This window comes from Anomaloglossus baeobatrachus, chromosome 4, assembly GCF_048569485.1.
Source record: "Anomaloglossus baeobatrachus isolate aAnoBae1 chromosome 4, aAnoBae1.hap1, whole genome shotgun sequence".
Classification (NCBI taxonomy): domain Eukaryota; kingdom Metazoa; phylum Chordata; class Amphibia; order Anura; family Aromobatidae; genus Anomaloglossus; species Anomaloglossus baeobatrachus.
Genome location: NC_134356.1, coordinates 253,106,003 through 253,133,407, shown reverse-complemented (window position 1 = coordinate 253,133,407; position 27,405 = coordinate 253,106,003). Strand labels below are relative to the sequence as shown.

At 49.8% G+C, this 27,405-nt stretch overlaps 1 protein-coding gene across 5 annotated transcripts in view; it reads left to right on the top strand.

The window, feature by feature from the left end:
• Positions 1-27,405, top strand: part of CEP290 (centrosomal protein 290) — a 451,099-nt gene that overhangs the window by 170,300 nt on the left and 253,394 nt on the right. For all 5 annotated transcript variants that reach the window (XM_075344782.1, XM_075344781.1, XM_075344784.1 and 2 more), the window contains 2 exons: positions 16,074-16,304; positions 16,433-16,606. In XM_075344782.1, coding sequence (XP_075200897.1) covers positions 16,074-16,304; positions 16,433-16,606 — 405 coding nt within the window. The remainder of the gene's footprint in view (positions 1-16,073; positions 16,305-16,432; positions 16,607-27,405) is intronic.

The window sequence follows — 27,405 nt, the reverse complement described above, 5'->3', positions numbered from 1 at the left end:
GTTGGATGTGGTAATACATAAAGGAGGTTTCACCTTTTTGGTTTTGTGACAGTCACAACAGCTCTAATCGCATTTGATTGAAAGAGCGTTCTAGTACTGGCACATCTAGGAATGTTTGCCTCTGTGTTCAGGCATGTGGTAATGTAAGAAAACACAATGGAAAGTTGTAAAATATTTTATGACAGCCAGAACAGTTGTTTGAATCAGCATTTGATTAAGAGTGCTATAGTACTTTACATCTCATGGTCATATAACAACACTCAAAACTTGTTTCATGAGCCTCCATTGTATTTCCTTACATACCTTTAGGATAAGTCGTTAGTGCAGATTGGTGGGGGTCCAACAACCTGCACCCCTACTGCTAAGCATCCAGATGTGAACAGTACAAAGCAGGACACCAGGAACTGGATTAGGATTTCTAATGAGGCGCATGCCACTCAGCAGACACTTCTGATTCATTAAGAGCCGTGCGTCTCTTCACGAATCAGGGCCATCTGACTCCACCATCCCTTCTCATCCAAGACCAATGGGAAAATCACCAGTCTTGATGAATCTGGGGTATGGTCTTATGTCATGGAGACAGGGTAAATTTGGACAAAGATGGGACCCAGACCTTAGTGAATTTATCATGATGCCCTCTGCTCCTTATGGCTGTACATTCACATGACATGATTATATTAAAGCAACATCTATTACAAGAAAGAAACAGAACTGATAAGCAAGACATTTACCTGTGTTATCTGCAGCATTTGTATTAAACTCTCAGTTTTGTAGCATGAGACATACAGTAAGTTCAACAAGTGTAATGAAAAAGGAGTTACAATTATAAAAATATCGTATTTTTCACTTTATAAGACGCACTTTTGTTCCCCCAAATTTTGGGGGAAATTAGGGGTGCGTCGTATAATCCGGATATATGGATTATATACTGCAGGGTCCAGGGGAGGTGGGGGCAGCTCTGGAGCGGTGCTGGAGGCTGAGGCAGGCTGGTAGAGGCTGGTGAACGCTGCAGCGGGAGATCTCCTGCTCCCGCCCATATAATATGCACTGCCGCTGTCTATCACCGTGGTGCTGAAACCGCACCGCGGTGATGGGCTAGGGGAGCGGCGCATATTATATGTGCCTGTGCTCCCCTTTGATGGCACATGCCCCCCCCGTGTTAGATATGGCCCCCATGCTGCTGCCTATAGTATAATAAAAAACTCTTTACTTACCTCCTCCAGCGTGTCTCCCCGGTGTCTCCCTCCTGCCGCTGTGATCATGCACGCAGAGATGTCACTCTGCTGTGCCGATCACATGACCGGCACTGAGAACCAGGAAGTGCAGGAGCTCAGCAGCACGGAGGGAGGCTCGAGGGAGGACAGCACTTGAGAAGGTAAGGAAAGAGTTTATTTTACATAAGCAGCAGCATGGGGGCCATATCGAACACAGGGTGATGTGTGCCATCCACAGGGGGCCATGGGCAGCAATAGGGGCCATGTGCCAGCCACAGGGGGCCATGGGCAGCAATAGGGGCCGTGTGCCAGCCACAGGGGGCCATAGGCAGCAATAGGGGCCGTGTGCCAACCACAGGGGGCCGTGTGCCAGCCACAGGGGGCCGTGTGCCAGCCACAGGGGGATGTGTGCCAGCCACAGGGGGGTGTGTGCCAGCCATAGGGGACGTGTGCCAGCCATAGGGGACATGTGGCATCACTAGGGGACGAGTGCCAGCACAAGGGGGCTATATTCAATATAAGGGGGCCATATCCAGATTAAGGGGGCTAATTTTAGGATGGGGGGCTATGAGGGGCATATACCCTATATGATTTGTTTGACGGACACTGGCATTATAAGACTGACCCCATTTATTAAAAATGTCTCTTTTCCTTCACCAAATTTGGGGGTGCGTCTTATAATCAGGTGTGTCTTATAAAGCGAAAAATACGGTATATAACTAAAATAATATATTACATAAATCACTTTTCAGCTGTTATTTTTTTCACATCTCCACAATTTACTGGTCTAGTAATCAAAATGCTTGCAGTTATTTGTTCATCCAGTGGACAGAAACACGTTTTAGAATGGATTCAAAAGGGCAAGACCAAATTAAATCTACAATGATGGCTGAAGGAAATGATACAGTTTAATTGAACGGTATTAAAATATACAGTATATGCACTACTCACAAAAAGCTAGGGATATATCTCTTTAGTGTGAAATTTCAGGATGATCCTATAATGCATTCTAACCTTTTCAGGTGAACTTAATGTGACTTTCTTCATCGTTCCTTATGGGAGACCCAGACCATGGGTGTATAGCTTCTGCCTCCGGAGGACACACAAAGTACTACACTCAAACGTGTAGCTCCTCCCTCCGGGCTATATACACCCCCTGGATGACAATCTAACCAGTTCAAAGCTTTGTGTTCAGGAGGTCACACACACATGCATTCTCTGATTTTTAATTTTTAAGATTTTTGATTTCAAAGATATGGAAGAAAAGCGGGTCCAGTCTGGACTCCCGGCATGTCCCTTCTCACCCCACTGTGTCGGCGGTGCTGTTAAGGTTGACTTTACAAGGCTGGAGCCTTCACATGCCGCGCTCCTTCACCATCCCCTGTGGCTCTGGCTTGAAGTGGGAGCCATCACGGGTCTTTCTGCCTTGCAGGAGACCGGTCTCCATCCGCAGCCCTGTCAGGTTCCTGTCGGATGGAGCGTTTAACCCCCCCCCAGGGACTTGGCCCTGCGTCTCAAAGCTAAGTATTGAGACGTTTTTCAGGGGTCCCGGGTACATTTATTAAGGGGAGAGTGTGTCTTTTGACTTTGCTGTGAATTCCGGCCGGTTCTCTGGGTTTTTCCTGAGAACCGCGCCGACGGTGCCTGCTCGTCGGCCGCATGTAAAAATCTAGGCCCCGGCTTCAGTTGCGGCCTAGTTTCGTTTTCAGCTTCCCCTGCATGATTCATGCAGGGGAACAGTGTGGCGCCGCCCACCGGCCGTTCAGCAGAGGGGAGGACACTCCTCTCTGAGGAGATGTTTCCCTCCCCTGTATCTCTCCTTGGCCCTCCGGTTTCCCACTACTGGGCTAATCCCCGCCCCCCCTCCTCACTCCAGCGCCATTTTATCAGCGTTTTCACACTGATCGGCGCTGGCTGCTGCAGCTGCTGCATCCTGGAAAGCAGACGCTTCACTGGGGGTCCGAGCTGTGGAATCCGGAGGGCACACACGGTCTGGTAAGCCACAACCTCTGGTTGTGGGCTTTATTATACACTCTCAGGGGGTCATTCTACAGGAGTGTATTATTTACTGCAGAGCCTCCACCTCAGCAGCATGTCTGTCACTAGGAGCAAGAAAGCTGCTAAACTGTACGCTATATGCACTGCATGTCAGCTCATTCTGCCAGAACCGAGCACATATCCACATTGTGATGCCTGCTCTAACATGGTGGTGCCTCAGCCTGGAGCCTCCTCAGTGGTCCCTCCGGCTGCTCCAGCCCCGGTGGCTGAACCCCCGACTTGGGTAGCATCTTTTTCCAGAGCTATTTCCCAGTCTTTTGCCGACTCCATGGGACAGCTGTCCCGGACTCTGCTGACCATGCATCAGCCCCTTTCTCAGGGCGCCTCTGCTGCTCCGAGCTCTGCAGAGCTCTCAGAGCAGGTTTTAGGACCCCGTCCTCCTAAACGGAGACGCAGGGACCCTTCTCCTTCCTCGTCCCACGGCTCCGATTCACGAGCTGAGGTGCAAGGCGAGGAGGATACTTTTACTGTGGGCTCAGACGCTACCTCTATGTACCCCATTGACTTATCTGAGGGTGATGCGGATGTTAGTGACTTGATTGCATCCATTAACTCCGTACTGAACCTCAATCCACCAGTGTCAGAGGAACAAGCCTCTCTGGTAGAAATACACCAGTTTACCTCTCCTAAGAGAGCTAGGAGTACGTTTTTTAACCACTCCAGTTTTCAGGCCACTGTTACCAAGCCCAGGGCCTGTCCTGACAAACGCTTTCCAAAGCGTAGTTCTGATGACCGTTTTCCCTTTCCACCAGAGGTGGTTAAGGAGTGGGCTAAATCCCCAAAGGTTGACCCTCCGGTGTCTAGAATCTCAGCCCGGACAGTCGTATGTGTGGCCGATGGCACCTCTCTTAAGGATCCCACTGACCGCCAGGTTGACCTTCTGGCCAAATCTGTATATGAGGCGGCAGGAGCCTCGTTCTCCCCGTCTTTTGCAGCAGTGTGGGCTCTTAAGGCAGTCTCTGCCTCTCTGGCGGAGATACATTCCCTCGCCAGGGACTCTATACCCGAGATGGTTGCCTTAACCTCCCAGGCTTCGGCTTTTTCATCCTACGCCATGTCTGCCATTCTGGAGGCTTCTCACCGCACGGCGGTGGCTTCCGCTAATTCTCTCACGATCCGCAGGATCTTGTGGCTTCGAGAGTGGAAAGCAGACGCTTCTTCTAAGAAGTTCCTTGCTGGGCTCCCCTTTGCTGGGTCCCGGCTGTTCGGTGAACAACTGGATGAAATTATTAAGGAAGCTACTGGCGGGAAGAGTACTTCCTTGCCACAAACTAAAACCAGGAAACCTGTCCAGGGCAGGAACCAGTCGAGGTTTCGTTCCTTTCGTTCCTCTAACTGGTCATCCTCTAAGCCCTCAGCTTCGTCCACTACCTCAGCCAAGGATCGTAAACCCAACTGGCGCGCGAAACCGCGTCCTCAGAAGAACGGAGGAGCCGCTGCCACTAAGGCAGCCTCCTCTTGACTATCTGGCTGCGCCAGCAACGTCCTTGGTCGGTGGCAGGCTCTCCCACTTTGGCGACGTGTGGTTTCAACACGTCTCCGATCAGTGGGTGCGGGATATCATCTCCCACGGCTACAGGATAGAATTTTCTTCCAGCCCGCCAAACAGATTTTTTCTGTCCACTCCCCCCTGCTCCAAGGCCGCCGCCTTCTCTCAGGCCGTGGCATCCTTGCAGGCCAACGGAGTAATTGTTCCGGTTCCCGCCCGGGAACGGTTCAGAGGTTTCTACTCAAACCTCTTCCTAGGCCCCAAGAAGGACGGTTCCTTCCGGCCCATCCTGGATCTCAAGCTTCTCAACAAGCATGTTCAGGTGCGGCGCTTTCGCATGGAATCTCTGAGATCGGTCATTGCCTCAATGACCCAAGGAGATTTTCTAGCATCCATCGACATCAGAGATGCCTATCTGCATGTGCCTATTGCGGTTTCACACCAGCGTTGGCTACGCTTTGCAATCGGAGAGGAACATTTCCAATTCGTGGCTCTCCCCTTCGGGTTAGCCATGGCCCCTCGGGTATTCACCAAGGTCATGGCAGCAGTGGTTGCGGTCCTGCATCTCCAGGGGTTGGCAGTAATCCCCTACCTGGACGACGTTCTAGTCAAGGCCTCATCCAGTGCAGACTGCCAGCGGAGTGTCTCGCTCACTCTCGCCACGCTTGTTCAATTCGGGTGGCTTGTCAATCTGCCCAAGTCCACTCTGACCCCGACCCAGGAACTTACGTACCTAGGGATGCAATTCGAGACTATGCCGGCACTTGTGAAGCTGCCCTTAGTCAAACAGCAGTCCCTTCATCTGGCGGTTCGCTCTCTGTTGAAGCCCCGCCGTCATTCCATCAGGCACCTCATGCAGGTGCTGGGTCAGATGGTGGCGTCAATGGAAGCGGTTCCCTTTGCCCAGTTCCATCTGCGTCCTCTGCAGCTGGACATTCTCCGCTGTTGGGACAAGCGGACCTCTTCCTTGCACAGGCTAGTGGCTCTGTCGCCGCAGACCAGGAGCTCTCTTCAGTGGTGGCTTCGGCCCCTCTCTCTGTCACAGGGACGCTCCTTCCTGACTCCGTCCTGGGTGATCCTCACCACGGATGCCAGCCTCTCCGGCTGGGGGGCAGTATTTCTCCACCACCGAGCACAGGGCACTTGGACTCCGTCCGAATCAGCCCTCTCGATCAATGTGCTGGAAATCAGGGCTGTTCTTCTAGCTCTCGTAGCCTTTCACCACCTGTTGGCGGGCAAGCACATTCGAGTCCAGTCGGACAACGCGACAGCGGTTGCCTACATCAATCACCAGGGCGGGACTCGCAGCCGCCTGGCAATGTTGGAAGTTCAACGAATCCTTCAGTGGACGGAGGACTCCAAGTCCACCATATCCGCGGTCCACATCCCAGGCGTAGAAAACTGGGAGGCCGATTATCTCAGCCGTCAAACCGTGGACAGCGGCGAGTGGGCCCTTCATCCGGCAGTGTTCAGGTCAATCTGCCGCAAGTGGGGCACTCCGGAAGTGGATCTAATGGCATCCCGGCACAACAACAAGGTTCCGGTTTACGTGGCTCGCTCCCACGATCCTCAGGCCTTCGCAGCGGACGCGCTGGTTCAAGATTGGTCCCAGTTCCGTCTGGCCTATGTGTTTCCCCCTCTAGCTTTCTTGCCCAGGGTTCTGCGCAAGATCAGAATGGAGGGCCGTCGGGTCATAATCATTGCTCCGGACTGGCCCAGGCGAGCTTGGTACCCAGATCTGCTCCGTCTGTCCGTAGAAATGCCGTGGCATCTCCCGGACCGCCCAGACCTTCTCTCTCAAGGTCCGTTCTTCCGCCAGAATTCTGCGGCTCTCAGATTGACAGCGTGGCTCTTGAGTCCTGGATCCTGACGGCTTCAGGCATTCCTTCTGAGGTCATCTCCACTATGACTCAGGCTCGGAAGTCTTCCTCGGCCAAGATTTACCACAGGACTTGGAAGATTTTCCTGTCTTGGTGTCGCTCTTCCGGCCATGCTCCTTGGCCGTTCTCCTTGCCGACCATCCTGTCCTTTTTACAGTCCGGTCTGCAGCTAGGACTGTCCCTCAATTCCCTCAAGGGACAGGTGTCGGCTCTGTCGGTATTATTCCAGCGGCGTATCGCCCGACTGGCTCAGGTGCGCACCTTCATGCAGGGCGCATCTCACATCATTCCTCCTTACCGGCGGCCTTTGGATCCCTGGGATCTTAATCTGGTCCTCACGGCCTTACAGAAACCCCCCTTTGAGCCTCTTAGGGAGGTTCCTTTGTTTAGACTTTCACAGAAAGTGGTTTTTCTAGTAGCCATAACTTCTCTCAGGAGAGTCTCTGATTTGGCTGCGCTCTCTTCGGAGTCACCTTTTTTGGTGTTTCACCAAGACAAGGTGGTTCTCCGTCCGACTCCGGATTTTCTCCCTAAGGTGGTATCTCCTTTCCACCTTAACCAGGACATTTCATTGCCTTCCCTTTGTCCGGCCCCTGTGCATCGCTTTGAGAAGGCGTTGCATACCTTGGATTTGGTGCGGGCGCTCCGAATCTATGTGTCACGCACCGCCGCTTTTAGGCGGTGCACCTCACTTTTTGTGCTAAACACGGGTCAGCGCAAGGGTCTCTCGGCTTCTAAACCGACCCTAGCTCGTTGGATTAGGTCGGCCATCTCCGATGCCTACCAGTGTTCACAGGTGCCCCCACCGCCAGGGATTAAGGCGCACTCGACCAGAGCTGTCGGTGCCTCCTGGGCTTTCAGGCACCAGGCTACGGCTCAGCAGGTTTGTCAGGCTGCCACTTGGTCTAGTCTGCACATCTTTTCGAAGCACTACCAAGTGCATGCTCATGCTTCGGCAGATGCGAGCTTGGGCAGACGCATCCTTCAGGCAGCTGTCGCCCACTTGTGAAGTTAGGTTTTGCCTACTTCTCAGTTTTGTTTATTTCCCACCCATGGACTGCTTTGAGACGTCCCATGGTCTGGGTCTCCCATAAGGAACGATGAAGAAAAAGAGAATTTCTTTGTCGCTCCTAATTGGGAGACCCAGACAATTGGGTGTATAGCTATGCCTCCGGAGGCCACACAAAGTATTACACTAAAAGTGTAAAGCCCCTCCCCTTCAGCCTATACACCCCCCGTACTGCTACGGGCTCATCAGTTTTTATGCTTTGTGCGAAGGAGGTCAGACATCCACGCATAGCTCCACAGCTTAGTCAGCAGCAGCTGCTGACTATGTCGGATGGAAGAAAAGAGGGCCCATAACAGGGCCCCCAGCATGCTCCCTTCTCACCCCACTCTTGTCGGCGGTGTTGTTAAGGTTGAGGTATCCATTGCGGGTACGGAGGCTGGAGCCCACATGCTGCTTTCCTTCCCCATCCCTCAATTAGGGCTCTGGGTGAAGTGGGATCCCATCGGTCTCCAGGCACATTAGACCGTGCTCCATCCACAGCTCCTGAGGACCATGCTGGATAGGAGCCGAGTATCGTTCAGGGACATGGCCCTGCTACTTGGAGGTACTCTGTGTCCCCGTGGGGACCGCGCACAGCAACACTCCAGCATTGCTGGGTGTGCTAGTGCACCGGGGACAGCAGCGCTGGCTGCATTTGTGCCACTATACACTTCAGCGTCGCTGAGTGTATTTGTGTAGGGGGACTGCCGCGCTGACCGCCGCTGCCATGGTTATCCCTGCGGCGCGGCTGGGACTGTTAGTGCGCCGGGGACTTCCGCGCCGACCGCGCTTATACGGCGGCCGCGCTTATAACTATAGTCCCCGGATTCTGCGGCCTAGTCTCATTCTTTTCCCGCCCCCAGCCCTGCCAGTCAGGGGAAGGGCGGGACGCTGTACAGGTCGGCAGCACTGAGGGCTGGAGCATGCTTTGCATACTCCACCCCCCTCACTCTGCACAGTGGGGCACCAGTTCCCGCACTTTTCTGGGTCACGCCCACGGCTCCCTCCTCTCCCCAGGACGCTGGCAGCCATTCCTCTCAGCTCTGCTAACGCTGGAGAGGAGAGACAAGCTCAAAGAGACCCAGGCAGGAATTCTGGTGCCCACACAAACGCTTTGCGCAGGCGGTAAGCAGCACCTGTGGTGCTGGCCCCACTAGTGCAGAAGTGTATTTATAGTTTATATGATTATAGTCTATACTTTACACTGTAGGGTGCACTGTTGATTTGTGGCTATTTACCCTCCTGTATTGCTCAGAGGAGACAACAGCATGTCGTCCACAAATAGCAAGGGTGCCATGGCACAGACTTACTATGCTGCCTGTGCAGCATGTACGGCTATACTGCCGGCAGGTTCCACTGACCCTCATTGTGTGCAATGCTCGGCCCCTGTGGCACTTTCTCAGCCGGAGCCTCTGCTAGGGGTGGCCCAGGGAGAACCACCTGTTAACACTGTCCAGGTGACAGGGACGGAGTTTGCAGTTTTTACTGAAAGACTTTCTGAGACTATGGCTAAGATATTAGAAGCCTTGCAGTCCAGGCCGGCATCTCAAGCCAGGGGCACTGTGTTATCATTGTCCCCTGGTTCCCCTCAGTTGGAACAGCAATGTCTTCCCGGGGTGTCTCATGGATCCCAGGGTGAGGTCTCTGACACGGACCGCAGCCCCAGACCGACTAAGCGAGCTCACTATGAAATTCCCTCGACATAATCACAATGTTCAGGGTCTCAGCGAGAGGACTCTCTGTATGATGAAGCGGAGGTAGCTGATCAGGATTCTGATCCTGAAGCCGCTCTCAACCTTGATACTCCTGATGGGGACGCCATAGTGAATGATCTTATTGCGTCCATCAATGAAATGTTGAATATTTCTCCCTCAGCTCCTCCAGTGGAGGAGTCAGCTTCTCAGCAGGAGAAATTCCGTTTCAGGTTTCCCAAGCGTACAAAGAGTATGTTTCTGGACCACTCTGACTTCAGAGAGGCAGTCCAGAAAATCCGAGCTTATCCAGATAAGCGTTTTTCCAAGCGCCTTAAGGATACACGTTACCCTTTTCCCCCTGACGTGGTCAGGGGCTGGACTCAGTGTCCCAAGGTGGATCCTCCAATCTCCAGACTGGCGGCTAGATCCATAGTTGCAGTGGAAGATGGAGCTTCACTCAAGGATGCCACTGACAGACAGATGGAGCTCTGGTTGAAATCCATCTATGAAGCTATCGGCGCGTCTTTTGCTCCAGCATTCGCACCCGTATGGGCACTCCAAGCTATCTCAGCTGGTCAGGCGCAAATTGACGCACTCACGTACGTCTGCGCCGCAGGTGGCGTCCATAACCTCTCAAAAGTCGGCATTTGCGTCCTACGCTATTAATGCTGTCCTGGACTCTGCGACCCGTACGGCGGTTGCAGCCGCCAATTCGGTGGTAATACGCAGGGCCTTGTGGCTGCGGGAATGGAAGGCAGATTCGGCTTCCAAAAAGTGCTTAACTGGATTGCCATTTTCTGGCGACCGTTTGTTTGGTGAGAGATTGGATGAAATCATCAAACAATCCAAGGGAAAGGAAACATCCTTACCCCAAGCCAAACCAAAAACACCCCAACAGAGGAGGGGACAGTCGAGGTTTCGGTCCTTTCGGGGTGCGGGCAGGTCACAATTCTCCTCGTCCAAAAGGCCTCAGAAGGATCAGAGGAACGCCGACGCATGGCGGTCTAAATCACGCCCTAAAAAGACCGCCGGAGGTGCCGCTACCAAGGCGGCTTCCTCATGACTTACGGCCTCCTCACACCGCATCCTCGGTCGGTGGCAGGCTCTCCCGCTTTTGCGACACCTGGCTGCCACAAGTAAAAGACTGTTGGGTGAGAGACATTTTGTCTCACGGTTACAGGATAGAGTTCAGCTCTCATCCTCCGACTCGATTCTTTAGAACATCTCCGCCTCCCGAGCGAGCCGAGGCTCTTCTGCAGGCGGTGGGCATTCTGAAGGCAGAAGGAGTGGTGGTCCCGGTTCCTCTTCAGCAACAGGGTCACGGTTTCTACTCCAACCTCTTTGTGGTTCCAAAGAAGGACGGGTCCTTCCGTCCTGTTTTGGACCTAAAACTGCTCAACAAACACGTAAGGACCAGGTGGTTCCGGATGGAATCCCTCCGCTCCGTCATCGCCTCAATGTCCCAAGGAGATTTCCTAGCATCGATCGATATCAAGGATGCTTATCTCCACGTACCAATTGCTCCAGAGCATCAGCGCTTCTTGCGCTTCGCCATAGGAGACGAACACCTTCAGTTCGCGGCACTGCCGTTCGGCCTGGCGACAGCCCCAAGGGTTTTCACCAAGGTCATGGCTACAGTAGTTGCGGTCCTCCACTCTCAGGGTCACTCAGTGATACCTTACTTAGACGATCTGCTGGTCAAGGCACCCTCTCAAGAGGCATGCCAACACAGCCTCAACGTTACTCTGGAGATTCTCCAGAGTTTCGGGTGGATCATCAATTTTCCAAAGTCAAATCTGACACCGGTCCAATCACTGACATATCTTGGCATGGAGTTTCATACTCTTCCAGCGATAGTGAAGCTTCCGCTGGACAAACAGCGTTCACTACACACAGGGGTACAATCTCTCCTTCAAGGTCGGTCACACCCCTTGAGGCACCTCATGCACTTCCTGGGGAAGATGGTGGCAGCAATGGAAGCAGTCCCTTTCGCGCAGTTTCACCTGCGTTCTCTTCAATGGGACATCCTACGCAAGTGGGACAGGAGGCCGACGTCCCTAGATAGGAACGTCTCCCTCTCTCAAGCAACCAAAGCTTCCCTTCGGTGGTGGCTTCTTCCCACCTCATTATCGAAAGGGGAATCCTTCCTACCCCCATCCTGGGCGGTGGTCACGACGGACGCGAGCCTGTCAGGGTGGGGAGCAGTTTTTCTCCACCACAGGGCTCAGGGTACGTGGACTCAGCAAGAGTCCTCACTTCAGATCAATGTTCTGGAGATCAGGGCAGTGTATCTTGCCCTAAAAGCGTTCCAGCAGTGGCTGGAAGGCAAGCAGATCCGAATTCAGTCGGACAACTCCACAGCGGTGGCTTACATCAACCACCAAGGTGGGACACGCAGTCGGCAAGCCTTCCAGGAAGTCCGGAGGATTCTGCTGTGGGTGGAAGCCACAGCATCCACCATATCCGCAGTTCACATCCCGGGCGTAGAAAACTGGGAAGCAGACTTTCTCAGTCGCCAGGGCATGGACGCAGGGGAATGGTCCCTTCACCCGGACGTGTTTCAGGAGATCTGTTGCCACTGGGGGATGCCGGACGTAGACCTAATGGCGTCACGGCACAACAACAAGGTCCCAACATTCATGGCTCGATCTCAAGATCACAGAGCTCTGGCGGCAGACGCCTTAGTTCAGGATTGGTCGCAGTTTCAGCTTCCTTATGTGTTTCCTCCTCTGGCACTGTTGCCCAGAGTGTTACGCAAGATCAGGGCCGACTGCCGCCGCGTCATCCTCGTCGCTCCAGACTGGCCGAGGAGGTCGTGGTACCCGGATCTGTGGCATCTCACGGTCGGCCAACCGTGGGCACTGCCAGACCGACCAGATTTGCTGTCTCAAGGGCCGTTTTTCCATCTGAATTCTGCGGCCCTCAACCTGACTGTGTGGCCATTGAGTCCTGGATCCTAGCGTCTTCAGGATTATCTCAAGAGGTCATTGCCACTATGAGACAGGCTAGGAAACCAACGTCCGCCAAGATCTACCACAGGACGTGGAAAATATTCCTGTCGTGGTGCTCTGCTCAGGCGTTTTCTCCCTGGCCATTTGCCTTGCCCACTTTTCATCTCAATCAGGACATCTCCTTACCCTCGTTTTGTCCTTATCCAGTTCACCAATGTGAAAAGGATTTGCACTTGTTAGATCTGGTGAGAGCACTCAGACTCTACATTTCTCGTACGGCGCCCCTGCGCCGCTCCGATGCTCTCTTTGTCCTTGTCGCTGGCCAGCGTAAAGGGACACAAGCTTCCAAATCAACCCTGGCTCGGTGGATCAAGGAACCAATTCTCGAAGCTTACCGTTCCTCGGGGCTTCCGGTTCCCTCAGGACTGAAGGCCCATTCTACCAGGGCCGTGGGAGCGTCCTGGGCCTTGCGACACCAGGCTACGGCTCAGCAGATGTGTCAGGCAGCTACCTGGTCGAGCCTGCACACTTCACGAAACACTATCAGATGCATACCTATGCTTCGGCAGATGCCAGCCTAGGTAGGCGAGTCCTTCAGGCGGCAGTTGCCCACCTGTAGGACGGAGCCGTTACGGCTCTATTATGAGGTATTATTTACCCACCCAGGGACTGCTTTTGGACGTCCCAATTGTCTGGGTCTCCCAATTAGGAGCGACAAAGAAGAAGGGAATTTTGTTTACTTACCGTAAATTCCTTTTCTTCTAGCTCCAATTGGGAGACCCAGCACCCGCCCCTGTTTTTTGTATACACATGTTGTTCATGTTAAATGGTTTCAGTTCTCCGATATTCCTTCGGATTGAATTTACTTTAAACCAGTGTATAATTTTTTCCTCCTTCTGGCTTTTGCACCAAAACTGATGAGCCCGTATCAGTACGGGGGGTGTATAGGCTGAAGGGGAGGGGCTTTACACTTTTAGTGTAATACTTTGTGTGGCCTCCGGAGGCATAGCTATACACCCAATTGTCTGGGTCTCCCAATTGGAGCTAGAAGAAAAGGAATTTACGGTAAGTAAACAAAATTCCCTTCTTTGTTTACTTACCGTAAATTCTTTTTCTTATAGTTCCGACATGGGAGACCCAGCACCCTCCCTGTTGCCTGTTGGCAGTTCTTGTTCCGTGTGTTTCACCGGCTGTTGTTGTAGACAGAGGTTCCGGTTTTTCCGAGTTTTACTCTATCTCTACTTATGGGTGGATGTCCTCCTTCAGCTTTTGCACTGAACTGGTTAGATTGTCATCCAGGGGGTGTATATAGCCCGGAGGGAGGAGCTACACGTTTGAGTGTAGTACTTTGTGTGTCCTCCGGAGGCAGAAGCTATACACCCATGGTCTGGGTCTCCCATGTCGGAACTATAAGAAAAAGAATTTACGGTAAGTAAACAAAATTCTCTTTTTTGCTCTACTTGCTGTTTTCTAACAATGAGCTTATGGCAAAATTCTTAACAGGTGTTTGATCCACAAATCGCCCAATAAATTCGGGCTTCAATTAGGCTATGTTCACACAGAATGACTCCTCTGGAGCAACACCTGATCTCTTGGGAGTAAAAAAGCTACGCTTTTTGCTGGAGTTTTTGTTGCCTTTTTTGACACTTTTTTTGCCTTGTTTTTACTGTATTTATTTATTTATTTTTTTACATTTTTGGTATGTCATTTGTCTACAGCACATTTTTAAATAAAGTTTGTTTCTTTCACCAAAAAAAAGCACCAAAAAACGCCCTGGTGCGTTTTTCTACTCTAATTGGTTTTAATGGTGAAAAAAGCAGCGAAAACCCTAAATTAATTGAAGTGCTGCTTCTTTCAAAAACGAAGCTGTTTTCCATTTCATAGGTTTTCCAGAACTGTAAAAAGCATCTTTATAGTTAACATGTATTTGCATAAAACCAAATGAAAAAAAGCATACAAAAAAATGCATCCAAAACACCTGTGTGGACATAGCCTTAAAATTGGTATTACACAGTCTTCCTCATCATGCTGTTCACATTTTCACATAATGATACCAAGACGACACTTAACAAGTGATCAACAGTAGCTCGCCATTGCGGGACTTCAAGCAGGATGTTTTCAGACGGAATTGACCACTGAGGTTACAGTGTCAAGAGTATCATCAGCAGGTTGTACATTGATACAGAGAGACTGGAAGAGTCACAAGATGGCATTTGAAGCGGATGTCCTTTAACCACATCCCACACTGATAACCACTTCATTGTGATCAATATCTTTCAGGACCGAATGATGAATGCCACACAACTCCGGCACATTTAAGGGATGTGAAAGGCACCAAAGTGTCACGTCAGACCATTCAAAACCATTTACAACAGCGTGCTTTACAAGGGTACCTCACCACACACTCTTCATGGGCATCATTATCTTGCTGAATGAGGGACCAGGGGACCTCAGTGCTGTTCAGTGATGAAAGATGATTCACACTGAGCAGAAATGATGGCAGCCAACACTGTTGAAGACATCAAGGAGAGTGCTATGCTTCAGCCACTGTTGTCACCAGATGAGCATTTGGTAGTGGAGGTGTTATAGTGTGAGCAGGTGTATCTAGTCAATACAGAACTGCACTACACTTTGTGAATCTTAGTGACAAGCCCCAATTACTTGAGTAAGATAATTAATACAGTCATTGTGCCCCTGCATGAACAACACCGGACTAATTTCATCTTCATGGATGATAATGCTCCAGCTCATCGAGGTTACATCATTAGGGAAAGGCTACTAGAGACTGGGGTACCTGAAAATTAGTGGCCTTCACTTTCTCTAGACCTGAATCCCATAAAAAACCCATGAGATCAGCTCAGTCATGGTTTAGAGGCTTCTAATTCTGTACCCCAGAATTTCAATGACGACTGTCCTTCAAGAAGAGTGGGATGCCATGCCTCAGCAGACATGTGAACAGTATGAGACCTCATTTTTTAGCTGTAATTGATGCTCAAGGCCACACGACAAGTTATTGAGACGTTGACATTTTGGGGGGTGTACCCACCACTATTGTCTTTTGTTTCAATACATTGTTTGAGATGGGGAAATCACCATTGCATGCTTCTATGTAAATGCCCTACTTTCATGATAAAATATTACTGTAGCATGAACTGTTTACATTTTACATACATTTTCCACAAAAGCCCAATATCTCTAACTTTTTGTGAGTAGTGTATATATTCTAATTTATCATATTGCAAAAGATGTGCAATCTATCCAAAGATATTACCAACTGCTAATCAGACATGAAACCTGTATTATACTCTGCCTCAATATAAGCTGGTACTATATGGCAGAGGCCCAGATAGACACGAGTCTAGTATGTGCATCATGCAGTTTTTATGTGGACTCAATTCTACTTTAAGTCCCTCCTAGCTCTAGAAATGTAAGATGGGACTACTAGACTATTCTAGAACTGAAACAAGAGGACAGTGACCTTCCCTAGCATTCCCTTGTACCTCCCTTCTCCAGACTACTAGACTATTCTAGAACTGAAACAAGAGGACAGTGACCTTCTCTAGCATTCCCTTGTACCTCCCTTCTCCAAGACTCAATCAAAGCAGAGACTAACAATATTAAAGTGGTAGAATGATGCTGAACCTTTAAATAAACATCCTCTGTGTTGTGGATTTTTTTGGGCGAATCGTTTGGGACACGTAAACTATATATAATGCATTGTTTTTATTTTGTGCCACAGAATTTGTTAGAAGCGCTGAAGATGGCGCCAGATGAAGTGAAAAATCTGCTGTCAGAAAACTTCCGAAAAATGACTGTTCTGCGGGTGAATGAGAAGTCGCTGACTAGGAGGTACACTACATTATTGGAAATGGAGCAGCACTTGCGAAAAGAAAATGATAAACTGAAGAGTGAAGAATCTGATATGGAGGTGGCTGTGGGAGAAAGAATTGGCTACCTGCAGAGATATAAGGTAGTGCGGATGGGTTTCGCTTTTTGTTTTTTGTTTGACCAGATCAGTCTAAATTCTTCAGAAATACTGGTAAATAGGCATATTCCCGTTGAATGGTGAGTTTAGTAACTTTTTTCCCTTTTGTACAGGATGTTGCGGCTTTTAAGGTGGCATCTTTACAGAAAGCTCTGGATGGCAGCATTCCTTTATCAGAGCTAGAAACTGCCAACAAGCAATATAACGATCTTACCGCCAAGTACAGGGACATGCTGCAGAAGGATAATTGGCTTGTACAGAGGACAGCTAACCTAGAGCACGTAGAGGTATAGTATATGGATGTGCTGTTGGGGGGGAAAAATGCAGATTCTTTCTGTAAAAAGCCTTGACGTGACAACGATTTCTCTAAACATTGCAAATGGTGATTAGAAATGTTAACTAAAGAATAGCACACTAGTATTCTTGCCTGTTATTAAAAACCCCACACAAAACAAATCTGACTGGAGATAACCACTGCAAACAATAACAGACACCAGGTGCAGCGGTGGAGACTCAGTGTTGGACCTGAGGATGGTGAGTGATGCAGAGTTATTATTTATTATTATAGCGCCATTTATTCCATGGCGCTCTACAAGTGAAAGAGGGTATAAGTACAACAATAATTAAGAATACAAAACAGACTGGTATAGGAGGAGAGAGGACCCTGCCCGCGAGGGCTCACAGTCTACAGGGAATGGATGATGGTACAATTTTTCTAAGCAAACTGCTCCTGGTCTGCGATTTCTTTGGATAATTGAAATCCCCTTCTAACCGACCTCATTTACAACCTGCATATATAACATGGGTTCTGTAAAAATGGTAGCCATGTGCTAGTGGAGCAGAGCTGAAGCTCTCTACCACCAAATAAGTGGACCTTGTATCATTTCAGTAGATAAGATTCTGACTGACTACCACCATGGCTAGAGGGAGGACCCTTACTGAAGATTTATTTTTTTACTCAAATCAACAGGAACTGTTTAAACTCTTCCACCCAAATTAATGGTGGCTATGAATGGCGGCTATGAATGGCAGCCAAAATTGTATCAATTAAAGTTTTTTTTCACACTGTCTTCTACTTCTTATCACATACTCCAAGAAAGCTCCTGGAGCATATGTTAAACCAATGCATAGTTTAGCCTCAATTCATTATAATCTGTATTTTTTGGCTATATGGAATAACACAGCTGTTTCTGCTCTATTCTGTACAGTAGCACCTAAGGTAAAATGAATGCTGCAGTGATCCCCAACCTTTCTTACCACAAGAGCCATATTCAGCTCAGAGAAAGGGTCCTGAACCACATCCGGAGCCTCCCTCCAAATAGTGACATCTAGCTCCTTCTTCTTCCACTGTAGTGACACCCAGAGCCCCCATTATCTGTATAATAACAGCCAAAGTTTCACACAGAAATCTCACAATAGGAATATACTTTCATTTAGTTGTTCCCACGTATCCATTAGTAGATATTTTTGCATCAATCATTCCCACAACACTATTTGATCCAGATCAAATCCCCCCTCCCCTTATAACTGGAAGCATCGTGCTACCGTATGTATAGCTTAAAGCTTCCTTAATTTATCTCTGTAAGGACAGCATATGCACATCTAGATCTGCTCTTCTATTTCGGCTTACTTACAAAGCCATGAAGCTCTTCAGAGCCATTTATTAGACCATGTTATTGCACCAAGTTGGCAAGTTGTGGCCCACAAGCCACATGTGGCTCCCGAGCTATAGGTGGGGGATTCCTGATATGCTTCAAGCATATGGTTATTTCACAATAAAAATCTATGGCTGATGGAATAATGTCCTTTACTTAACCGCATGCTTTATGAGTGATGGGTGGACTAGCAAATACCTGTGATCCGCGGGTCTAACCCGGTTTAAAACAAGACCCCGGTTCGGGGCTGGAATTCATCCTGGGTTTCTGGTCAGACGCCGGACTATGGGGACCCGAAACAGGCACTTAAAAATGGTGGTAAAAGGCATAGGGGAATTGGGTCAGTCTCCTCACGGCTGTAATGCTACTTCTGGTGCCGCTCATTATCTCTCATGCATATGCACTGCTTTCCACGCCCAAAGGCAGTCCCCGCGTCTCTGATAGGGTCCCCCCAAATTATGATACCAAGCACAGATAAAGCATACGGCTACATGCTGCAGCCTCAGCTGTGCACTTATCTTTGCTGTGTATCAAAATAAGAGGGACCGCATGCATCTTTTTTAAATTAGGTAAATAAATAATTTTAAAAAAGTCACACGGTGCTCCCCAAATTTTGATACCCAGCCATGATAAAGACAACGGCTGGAGACTGATATTCTCAGGCCTGAGAGACCCTTGCTTATTGGGCACCCCAGTCTAAAAATAGCAGCATCCAGGCGCCCAGGATTGTCACATCCGTTAGAGGTGAGAATCCCAGAAATTTACCCGGCTCATCCCGATTGCCCTAGTGCGGTCGCAATCGGGGTAGTAAGGGTTAATAACATCTCACAGCTGCCACTAAGCCCTAGATTAGTAATTGGAGACGTCTATTAAAACCACCCCCTTTACTAATCTGTAAGTGAAAAGAAATAAACACAAACACTAAAAAAATCCTTATTTGAAAAAAAAATACACCCTCTTTCACCCCTTTATTAACCCCCAAAACACCCAGGTCCAATGTAATCCACACAAGCTCCTGCAAGGATTCCAGCTGTGCTACATGTAAAGTGACAGGTTGTGGGCATAAAACTTGACCGACAAGTGTGGGCTTCAGGTTATTTGCGGTCACAGCTGGAGGTTTTCACAGCCCTATACCTGTGACTACAGGTAAGCTGACCTCAGGTAACCTCATTGAACTTAGTGATGGTGTTTTGCTACTTTTTTTGCCAGGAGGTGTAGATTGGGTGCAGGAATATAGTGTAGAAATTTCAGCACCAAATCTGCATCTCTTGGCAAAAAAACCCAGCAGTTTTATGCCAGGAACTGCAGATCAGTTAACACTGTGACCTCACCTGAGGTGAGGTTATTCAGCTCAATGAGGCCAGGTTACCAGTGGTCACAGGTGGAGGATCATGGGAACCTCCAGCTGTGACCGCAAATAACCTGAGTGATGTCACCACTCATCCTTGCAGCTAAGTCATTTTATGCTTGAAGCCCACAGTGGGCGGTCACGATCTGTACCCGCGCACTGTCACTTCAGATGTAGCAGAGCTGGAATTGTCATGGGACCTCGTATGGATTACGTTGGATCTGGGTGTTTTTGAGGTTAATAAAGTGGTGAAAGCGGGTGTATGTATTTTTTTCAAATAAAGGATTTTTTTAGTGTTTTGTGTTTATTTCTTTGACTTACAGATTTGTAATGGAGGTGTCTATGAGACCCTCTCTCATTACTAATCTAGGGCTTATTGGCAGCTGTGAGTTGTTATTAACCCCTTTTTACCCTGATTGCCACCACACCAGGGCAATCAGGATGACCCTGGTAAAGTTCCAGGATTGTCGTATCTAATGGATACTACAATCCTGGGCGGCTGCTACTTTTATGCTGGGGGGCCCATAAGCATGGGTCTACCCAGCCTGACAATACCAGCTTCCAGCTGTCTGCTTTATCATTGCTGGGTATCAAAATTGGGGGGGGGACTGCATGCTGTTTTTTTTTAAATTATTTAAATAATTTTTAAAAAGATGCATGCGGTCACTCTTCTTTTGATACAGAGCCAAAATAAGCACACGGCTGGAGGCTGCAGCCTGTAGCCATAGTATGCTTTATCTGTGCTGAGTATTATAATATGGGAGGACCCTACGACAATTTGTTTTATTTATTTATTTTTACAGCAATCTAGATACACAGACAGCATCTCTTATTGAAAGCAGTCACACATGCTGTCACATACGGTGGGGGCGCGTCTGACTGTAACCAGAGACATGGGGACTGCCGGTGTGCGGGGAAGCAGTGCATATCCATGAAGGTTAATGAGCGGCCCAGAAGCAGTGTACAGCCGTGCAAGAGAGTCTGTAAGTATAAGGTGCCTGCTTTCCCTTTTTGTTTTTTTTATTTTTCCTTTGTTTTTTAATTACCCGAGTTGCCAAACACGGATTGCTACTCAGAGGTCACTGAAAACTCTGAGCCCAGGGACAGTTCTTGGGTACTTTTGAGCCAACGCAGATCCGGACGTTTACAGTCTGGATCTGCCCATTACTATTTGTGAGCTTTCTCTGACGCCTCATTGGGAGACACAGGACCATGGGTGTTATGCTGCCTATCCATAGGAGAACACTAAGTAGATGCAAAAAGCATTAGCTCCTCCTCTGCAGTATACACCCCCTGGCCGGGCCAGGCAACCTCAGTTTTAGCTTAGTGTCTGTAGGAGGCACATCCTTTCAAGGTTTTATTATTTTTTGAAGGCGACGGTTTCCCTTAGGGACCGATCTCCCAATACCATCAACGGGTGGGAACGCGGAGTGTTGCCTCCACGTACCCCATCCTGAGACGCTGGATCCTGGGCTGCCTTTTACTGGACGACGGGTCCCACAGACACTGATTTTCCAGAGCCCAGGGCAGAGGCACAATTCCTCAGCCCCTCTTTGCAGGCTCTGAGTTGATACATTGCACCTGTGTGGCCGGACACAGCAGGCTGACTCTGCTATTTTCACTGCCTGGACTGAGGCAGTGTTAAGGTGAGATCCCCCCTGACTGATTTCCCAGACAATGGGACAAAGACGGTGCTGGGAAGGCTCCCAGGACTGCTGAATTTACAGTCTTTATTCCCACCATAGCTGTGTGCTGGCTGGAGGAGGGGAAAGTCCCTTGCTGATTGCAGGGAATCCTGCAGAGATAATCTAACGGTGGCGGGGGGAGGGCTCCCAGGGCTCAAACTCAGTGTTTATTCCCTCTAGCTGTGTACTGGCTGGAGGACTGGGAGTCCCTTGCTGATTGCAGGGACTCCTGCAGAGATAATCTACTGGTAGCTGTGTGCTGACTGGAGGGAGGGGGAAAAAAACTGTCACAGAGGCTCCCTTCCCGCCGTTTTTTGTTTTACTGCCGACAGCAGGGGGGCACACTTGACTTCTTCTTGGCGCTCTTTTAGCGCTAAGCCCCGCCTCCCCAGGAAAACGCGCGAAGATCTCCACAGAGACTCCTTCCTGAGGACGCAGGGCCATCGGCTGATTCTGGTGAGGTACACCGAAGCAAGTACAATCCTAGCTTCCCACTGCTTCACTTGTAGCTCTGCATATCATTGCTCCCCCTCCTGGCATACTCCTATTAGGAACATGCAGAACTCTAAGGGTACTAAGAGTGCTAAGGCTCACATAGTCTTTTATTCAGCCTGCACTGCCTGCCACGCTGAGCTACCTTGTAAACACACCTCTTCTCTCTGTGAGTCCTGTGCCCCTATAGCCCCCCAAAACCCCCCCCCCCCGCCACCACCGCCGCAACCGTCAGCCCAGAGCCTAGGGCTCCCAGCCCACTGGAATGGGCACAGTTTCTGTCCCAATCCATGGAAAAACTGTCACAGAACCTGGTGCTGGCTATGCAATGTCGTCCTCCACACCCTTCTGGGTCCCTAGACGGAACATAGCCTGAGGCTACCCCTATGGAGGATTCTTCTGAGGTAATCCGGGCCCATGCTTCACCGGTTGCAGTGATCAGGAAAAGATCACACGGCCGGGTGTCTCCAGCACTCTCTCATGACCCCCAGGGCTCTTCCTCGGGAGCACACAGGGCAGGCTCTGCCACACGCTCCACGGCTTCTGAAGAGCTGGAGGAGGGAGAATGCTGTTTGTACCAGGATGATTCCTTGGTTTCACCCTCCCCAGATGATCAAACTGCAATAGACTCCCTTATAGTAGCAATCAACCAAACTCTGCATGTGGAGGATCCCCCATCCACTACCACTGACCATGTGGTCTCTTTTAAGAGGGCAAGCAAACCCCAAAAGGTTTTCGCTGATCACCCAGAGTTTCAGGATATCCTCACAAAGCAAAGGGAGAAGCCTGACAGGCGCTTCGGTAACCGTAAACTCATGGAGTCCCGGTACCCTTTTGCATCACCTGCCCCTAAGGGCTGGGCCGATCCGCTCTCGGTCGACCCCCCCGTTCTCCCGCCTTGCCACAAAAACGCTCCTGTCTTTACCCAATGGTTCCTCCATCAAGGACCCGACAGACAGACAGGTGGAGCACCTCGCCCGCTCTGCCTTTTAAGGCTGCGGGTTCCTCCCTCTCGCCCTCCTTTTGCCTCTGTGTGGGTCGCAAAGGCGATCTCGGTCTGGGCAGAATCCCTTAACACTTCGCTTGAGGAATCCCAGTTCCCTCATACCGTCACAGAGGTAACAGCTCAAATTGCCGCTGCGGCGGAGTACCTCATGCAGGCCTCCATTGATGCTGCTACCTGCGCAGCTTTTCCTGCCTCATATACCATAGCCATCCGTAGAGCTCTCTGGCTCCGACAATGGCGAGCGGACTCTGCTTCCAAGAAGTCTCTCACGGGCTTTCCCTTTTTTCCAGACCGTTTTTTTGGCGAACGTCTGGACAAGCTCATTTCTGACACCACGGGATGAAAAAGTACCTCCCTTCCCCAGCTGAAGCCCAGGACGACCTTCACCAGACGTCCACAGTCCTCGTTCCGCTCCTTTTGGAACTCATTTGGTTGGTCGACATCCCGCTCTGCCCCCGCTACCAGCCGCGGACTACTCAGGGACCGACCTTCTCAGCTCTCCCCAAAACCCGCTTCGTCATGGCAGCCTAGACCGAAACAGTCCAGGACTAGGGAGACTCGTCCACGACGTTTTCCCCCTTCATGACTCCTTTGGCGCCTCGGAAGACACTCATTGTAGGAGGTCGACTGCGGCTCTTTCAACACATCTGGGCTGCCGCCTCAGACGACAAATGGGTGCAAGACCTTGCGTCTTCCGGTTGCCACATAGAATTTCGGACCAGACCCCCGAGTCGGTTCCTTCTCTCAAACCCCCCAAAGACTCGAAAACGACGCAAGGCCTTTTTCTCAGCAATCCACTCGCTCCAAACAGCAGGAGTGATAATACCCGTCCTGGACGACGAGAAGTTCAGGGGTTTTTATGCCAACCTCTTTGTGGTCCCCAAAAAGGATGGGTCAGTTCGACCCATCCTGGACCTCAAACACCTGAACAAACATGTGCACGTACGGAGATTCAGAATGGAGTCCCTAAGGTCCATTATTGCATCCATGGTCGAAGGGGAATTCCTCGCCTCCATAGATATCAAGGGCGCGTACCTGCACATACCCATCGCTCCAGATCACCAAGTTCCTCTTCTTCGCAGTTCAAGGCTCCCATTTTCAATTCGTAGCCCTACCCTTCGGCCTTGCCACCGCACCAAGGGTCTTCACCAAAGTCATGGCGGCCGCCATGAGCGTTCTTCACGCCAGGGGAGTAGTCGTTCTCCCTTACTTGGACGACCTCCTCATCAAGGCTCCCTCCTTCTGCGACTGCTCAACCAGCATACAGATCACCGTGAACACCCTATCCCGCTTAGGGTGGCTACTGAATCTAGACAAATCGTCCCCGGTCCCAGCACGATCCATCACCTTCCTGGGCATGTCCTCGAGGCCCACAAGATCCTCAGCTGGGCCGAATCGACGGGGTCAGTGATATCAGCGGTACACATACCGGGGGTAGAGAACTGGGCAGCAGACTTTCTAAGTCGCCAAATAAGGAATAACGTTTGGAACACCATTCTAAGTCTGAACTGGGTGCAAAAACCTAAAAAAACATCACTATGGGTAGATAAGGTATGCACACCAGTGACTATGTAAGGGGAATACATGAAATAGCATGAAATAGCAGAAACTGCTGTGTGAATACTGACTTGAAAAATCCAATAGCTATATGTAAGAGTGAAAATGTGAAAAATGGAATCTGCATTACTGCCATGAACATATGAATCAAGAGAAATTTAGCTACTGAATTGATCAATGCAATAGAGCCCCAACACTACGCCAAAGTATTTCTCTACGTTGGGGTCCCTAGCTTGTGTGTGTCCTCTCATGCAGTTAAAAAACTTACCGTGTATGGGAAGCTGAGGCCTGGTTGCCGGAGAATGGTCTCTCCACCCAGAAGTGTTTCTACACATCTGCACTCGCTGGGGCACACCAGACGTGGATCTAATGGCCTCAAGGTTGAATCCAAAGGTACTTGCGTTCATAGCCAGGTCACACGACCCGCAGTCCATCGGCGCGGATGCTCTAGTCTGCTCCTGGCACCACTTCAGCCTGCTTTACATATTTCCACCTCTACCCCTGCTGCCGCGGGTAATCAGGAAGATCAAGGCAGAGGGAGTCCCGGTGATACTGATAGCACCGGACTGGCCCAGGCGCGCCTGTTACGCTGAATTAGTACAAATGCTCGCAGAAGTACCGTGGCGCCTTCCAGACATCCCAGACTTGCTGACCCAAGGGCCCATTTCCCATCAGAACTCCAGAGCCCTGAAGCTGACGGCATGGCCATTGAGACCTGGGTTTTAACAAGAGCGGGATTCTCCCCCGCGGTTATCTCCACCATGATCAGCGCCCGAAAGCCTGCTTCATCCCGCATTTACCACCGTACGTGGAAAATCTTCTTTTCATGGTGCAGGGAAACTAACGTCCAGCCTAGGCCTCTGGCCATCCCCAAAATTCTTGACTTTCTGCAGTCTGGCTTGCAAGCGGGTTTGGCTCTCAGTTCCCTTAAAGGGCAGGTCTCAGCGCTCTCAATCTTCTACCAATGCCGCCTGGCTCAAAAACCGCCGGTCAAGACCTTCCTCCAGGGTGTTTCCCATCTAGTTCCCCTGTACAAACGGCCGCTGGACCCATGGGACCTCAATCTCGTTCTGGACGGTCTCCAGAGGTCTCCCTTTGAACCCCATCAAGGAATCCTCCCTTGCTCTTCTGTCCTGGAAGGTAACATTCTTGGTGGCAATTACGTCTATCAGACGGGTTTCAGAGCTAGCAGCACTCTCTTGTCGCGAGCCTTTTCTGATCTTTCACCAGGGCAAGGTGGTTCTGCGCCCCCTTCCGGATTTCCTTCCAAAGGTTCCTATCCCGTTTCATTTGAACGAGGACATTGTTCTGCCTTCCTTTTGTCCACACCCAGTTCATAGGGTGGAAAGGTCTCTGTATTCGTTAGACCTCGTCAGAGCTCTCAGATATTACATATCCAGGACAGCCCCCTTTAGGAAAACGGACTCTTTGTTCGTCATTCCTGAGGGGCCTAAAAAGGGACAGGCAGCTTCAAAGGCAACTCTGGCTCGCTGGATTCGCTCTGCGATCCAGGAAGTCTACCGCTTGCAACTCAAGCCCATTCCTAGTGGGCTGCGGGCTCATTCCACGCGAGCAGTTGGCGCTTCGTGGGCCATTCGGCATCAGGCTTCAGTGGAACAGGTGTGTAAGGCTGCGACCTGGTCTAGCCTACATACTTTTTAAAAGCATTACAGAGTCCATACCCAGGTTTCAACTGAGGCAAATCTGGGTAGGAAAATTCTGCAAAAGGCAGTAGAGCACCTCTCTCAGTAGGCGCTCCAGGCTGTCTGGGACTGGTTCCTAGTCCTTGGGTTGTGTTGTCTTCTTTTTTTTTTTCCCACCCATGGGCTGCTTTGGTCCTGTGTCCCCCAATGAGGCGTCAGAGAAAAACGGATTTTTGTGTACTCACCGTAAAATCGTTTTCTCTTTAGCCATCATTGGGGGACACAGCACCCACCCTGTTGCCCTGTTGGGCCTTGGTTCTCTCAGTACCTTATTTGGTTATGACTCTTTTTTCTCATATTCCTCCGTTGAGATAAGTTTTTACTATTTTTTTCTACTACTGCTTGTGTACTAAAACTGAGGTTGCCTGGCCCAGCCAGGGGGTGTATACTGCAGAGGAGGAGCTAATGCTTTTTGCATCTACTTAGTGTCCTCCTATGGATAGGCAGCATAACACCCATGGTCCTGTGTCCCCCAATGATGGCTAAGAGAAAACGATTTTACGGTGAGTACACAAAAATCCGTTTTTCCTGACTTAAGCCTTTAGTGAAAGGTAAAAATGCATGTGAAAAAACCTAAACAGTATGGCTGAATGATAGCAAGCAGAAGATCTCGATCTCTGTATCCAAGACTGGCCATAAGCTTTAAAAGATTAAAAAGCATTTTTCGGGTTGAAATGAAGTCTGCAGTTGCTGTATGTGATTTCAGAGTGTTGAAACATGGCAGTATGCAATGCAAATGTGTACAACGTCGCGATTCCCCTGTATTCACAGCGAACGTGCACATTGCACACGCTCTCTCTTCGGCTGGCTGCAATCACAGTGCGTCACACTTCTTTTAAGCCTGGAAAGCCCCCATTAAACAGATTTGACTGTATTATGAAATTGGGACCAAATTTTCGACTTGGGATGTGTTCGCTGGCTTCATGGCTTCCATTTTTTAACAGAAACCACTGTTATAGATTAGTTTTCCCATGCATCTATACTGTCATAAAAATGATTTTGTAGGTTTCTTCATAATTCCTTGACAACTAAAGAAGTTATGTTATTCCATTACCAAATGAATTGTCCCTTTTTAAAGATTTACTGCCCATATGATTGCCGAGGTTTAAATTGACAAACATAGCTGTTACTAATCTTCCCTGGGTCCAGGACTTCCTCCCTGCTGCTCCAGTCTTTGCTGATCACCAGCAGTGGTTACATATTGTCCAGATGTCCGCAGTGCTCGTAGCTGCTGCAGCTAATCACTGAGTTCAGTGATTAGCTGCAGCAGTTATGAGCGATTGTAGACGTGCTGTCACCGTTGCAGATGCTCAACAAAGATTGAAGCATCAGCAGAGAGGCAACGCCGGATACGAATAGTGAGTAACAGCTGTGTAATTTTTATCCATCAGCAACCCTATCTTTTAATAAAATATTTACAGCTTAGCTAGATAGCTGTTGCCATATGCAATCTTTCATGAAGTTACCAAACCGATGAGCTTTAGGATGGGGTGATTAAATTTCTGCTTTCTGATTTTTTCTCTCCCCCAGTATCATCTGTCAGGGAAGGGATGATAGATCACCTTCCCACCAATACACATCGAATTGGCAGGTTAGGCTGACTATTTAATAAGGGGGCCTGTTTTCAGTTTAACACCTCC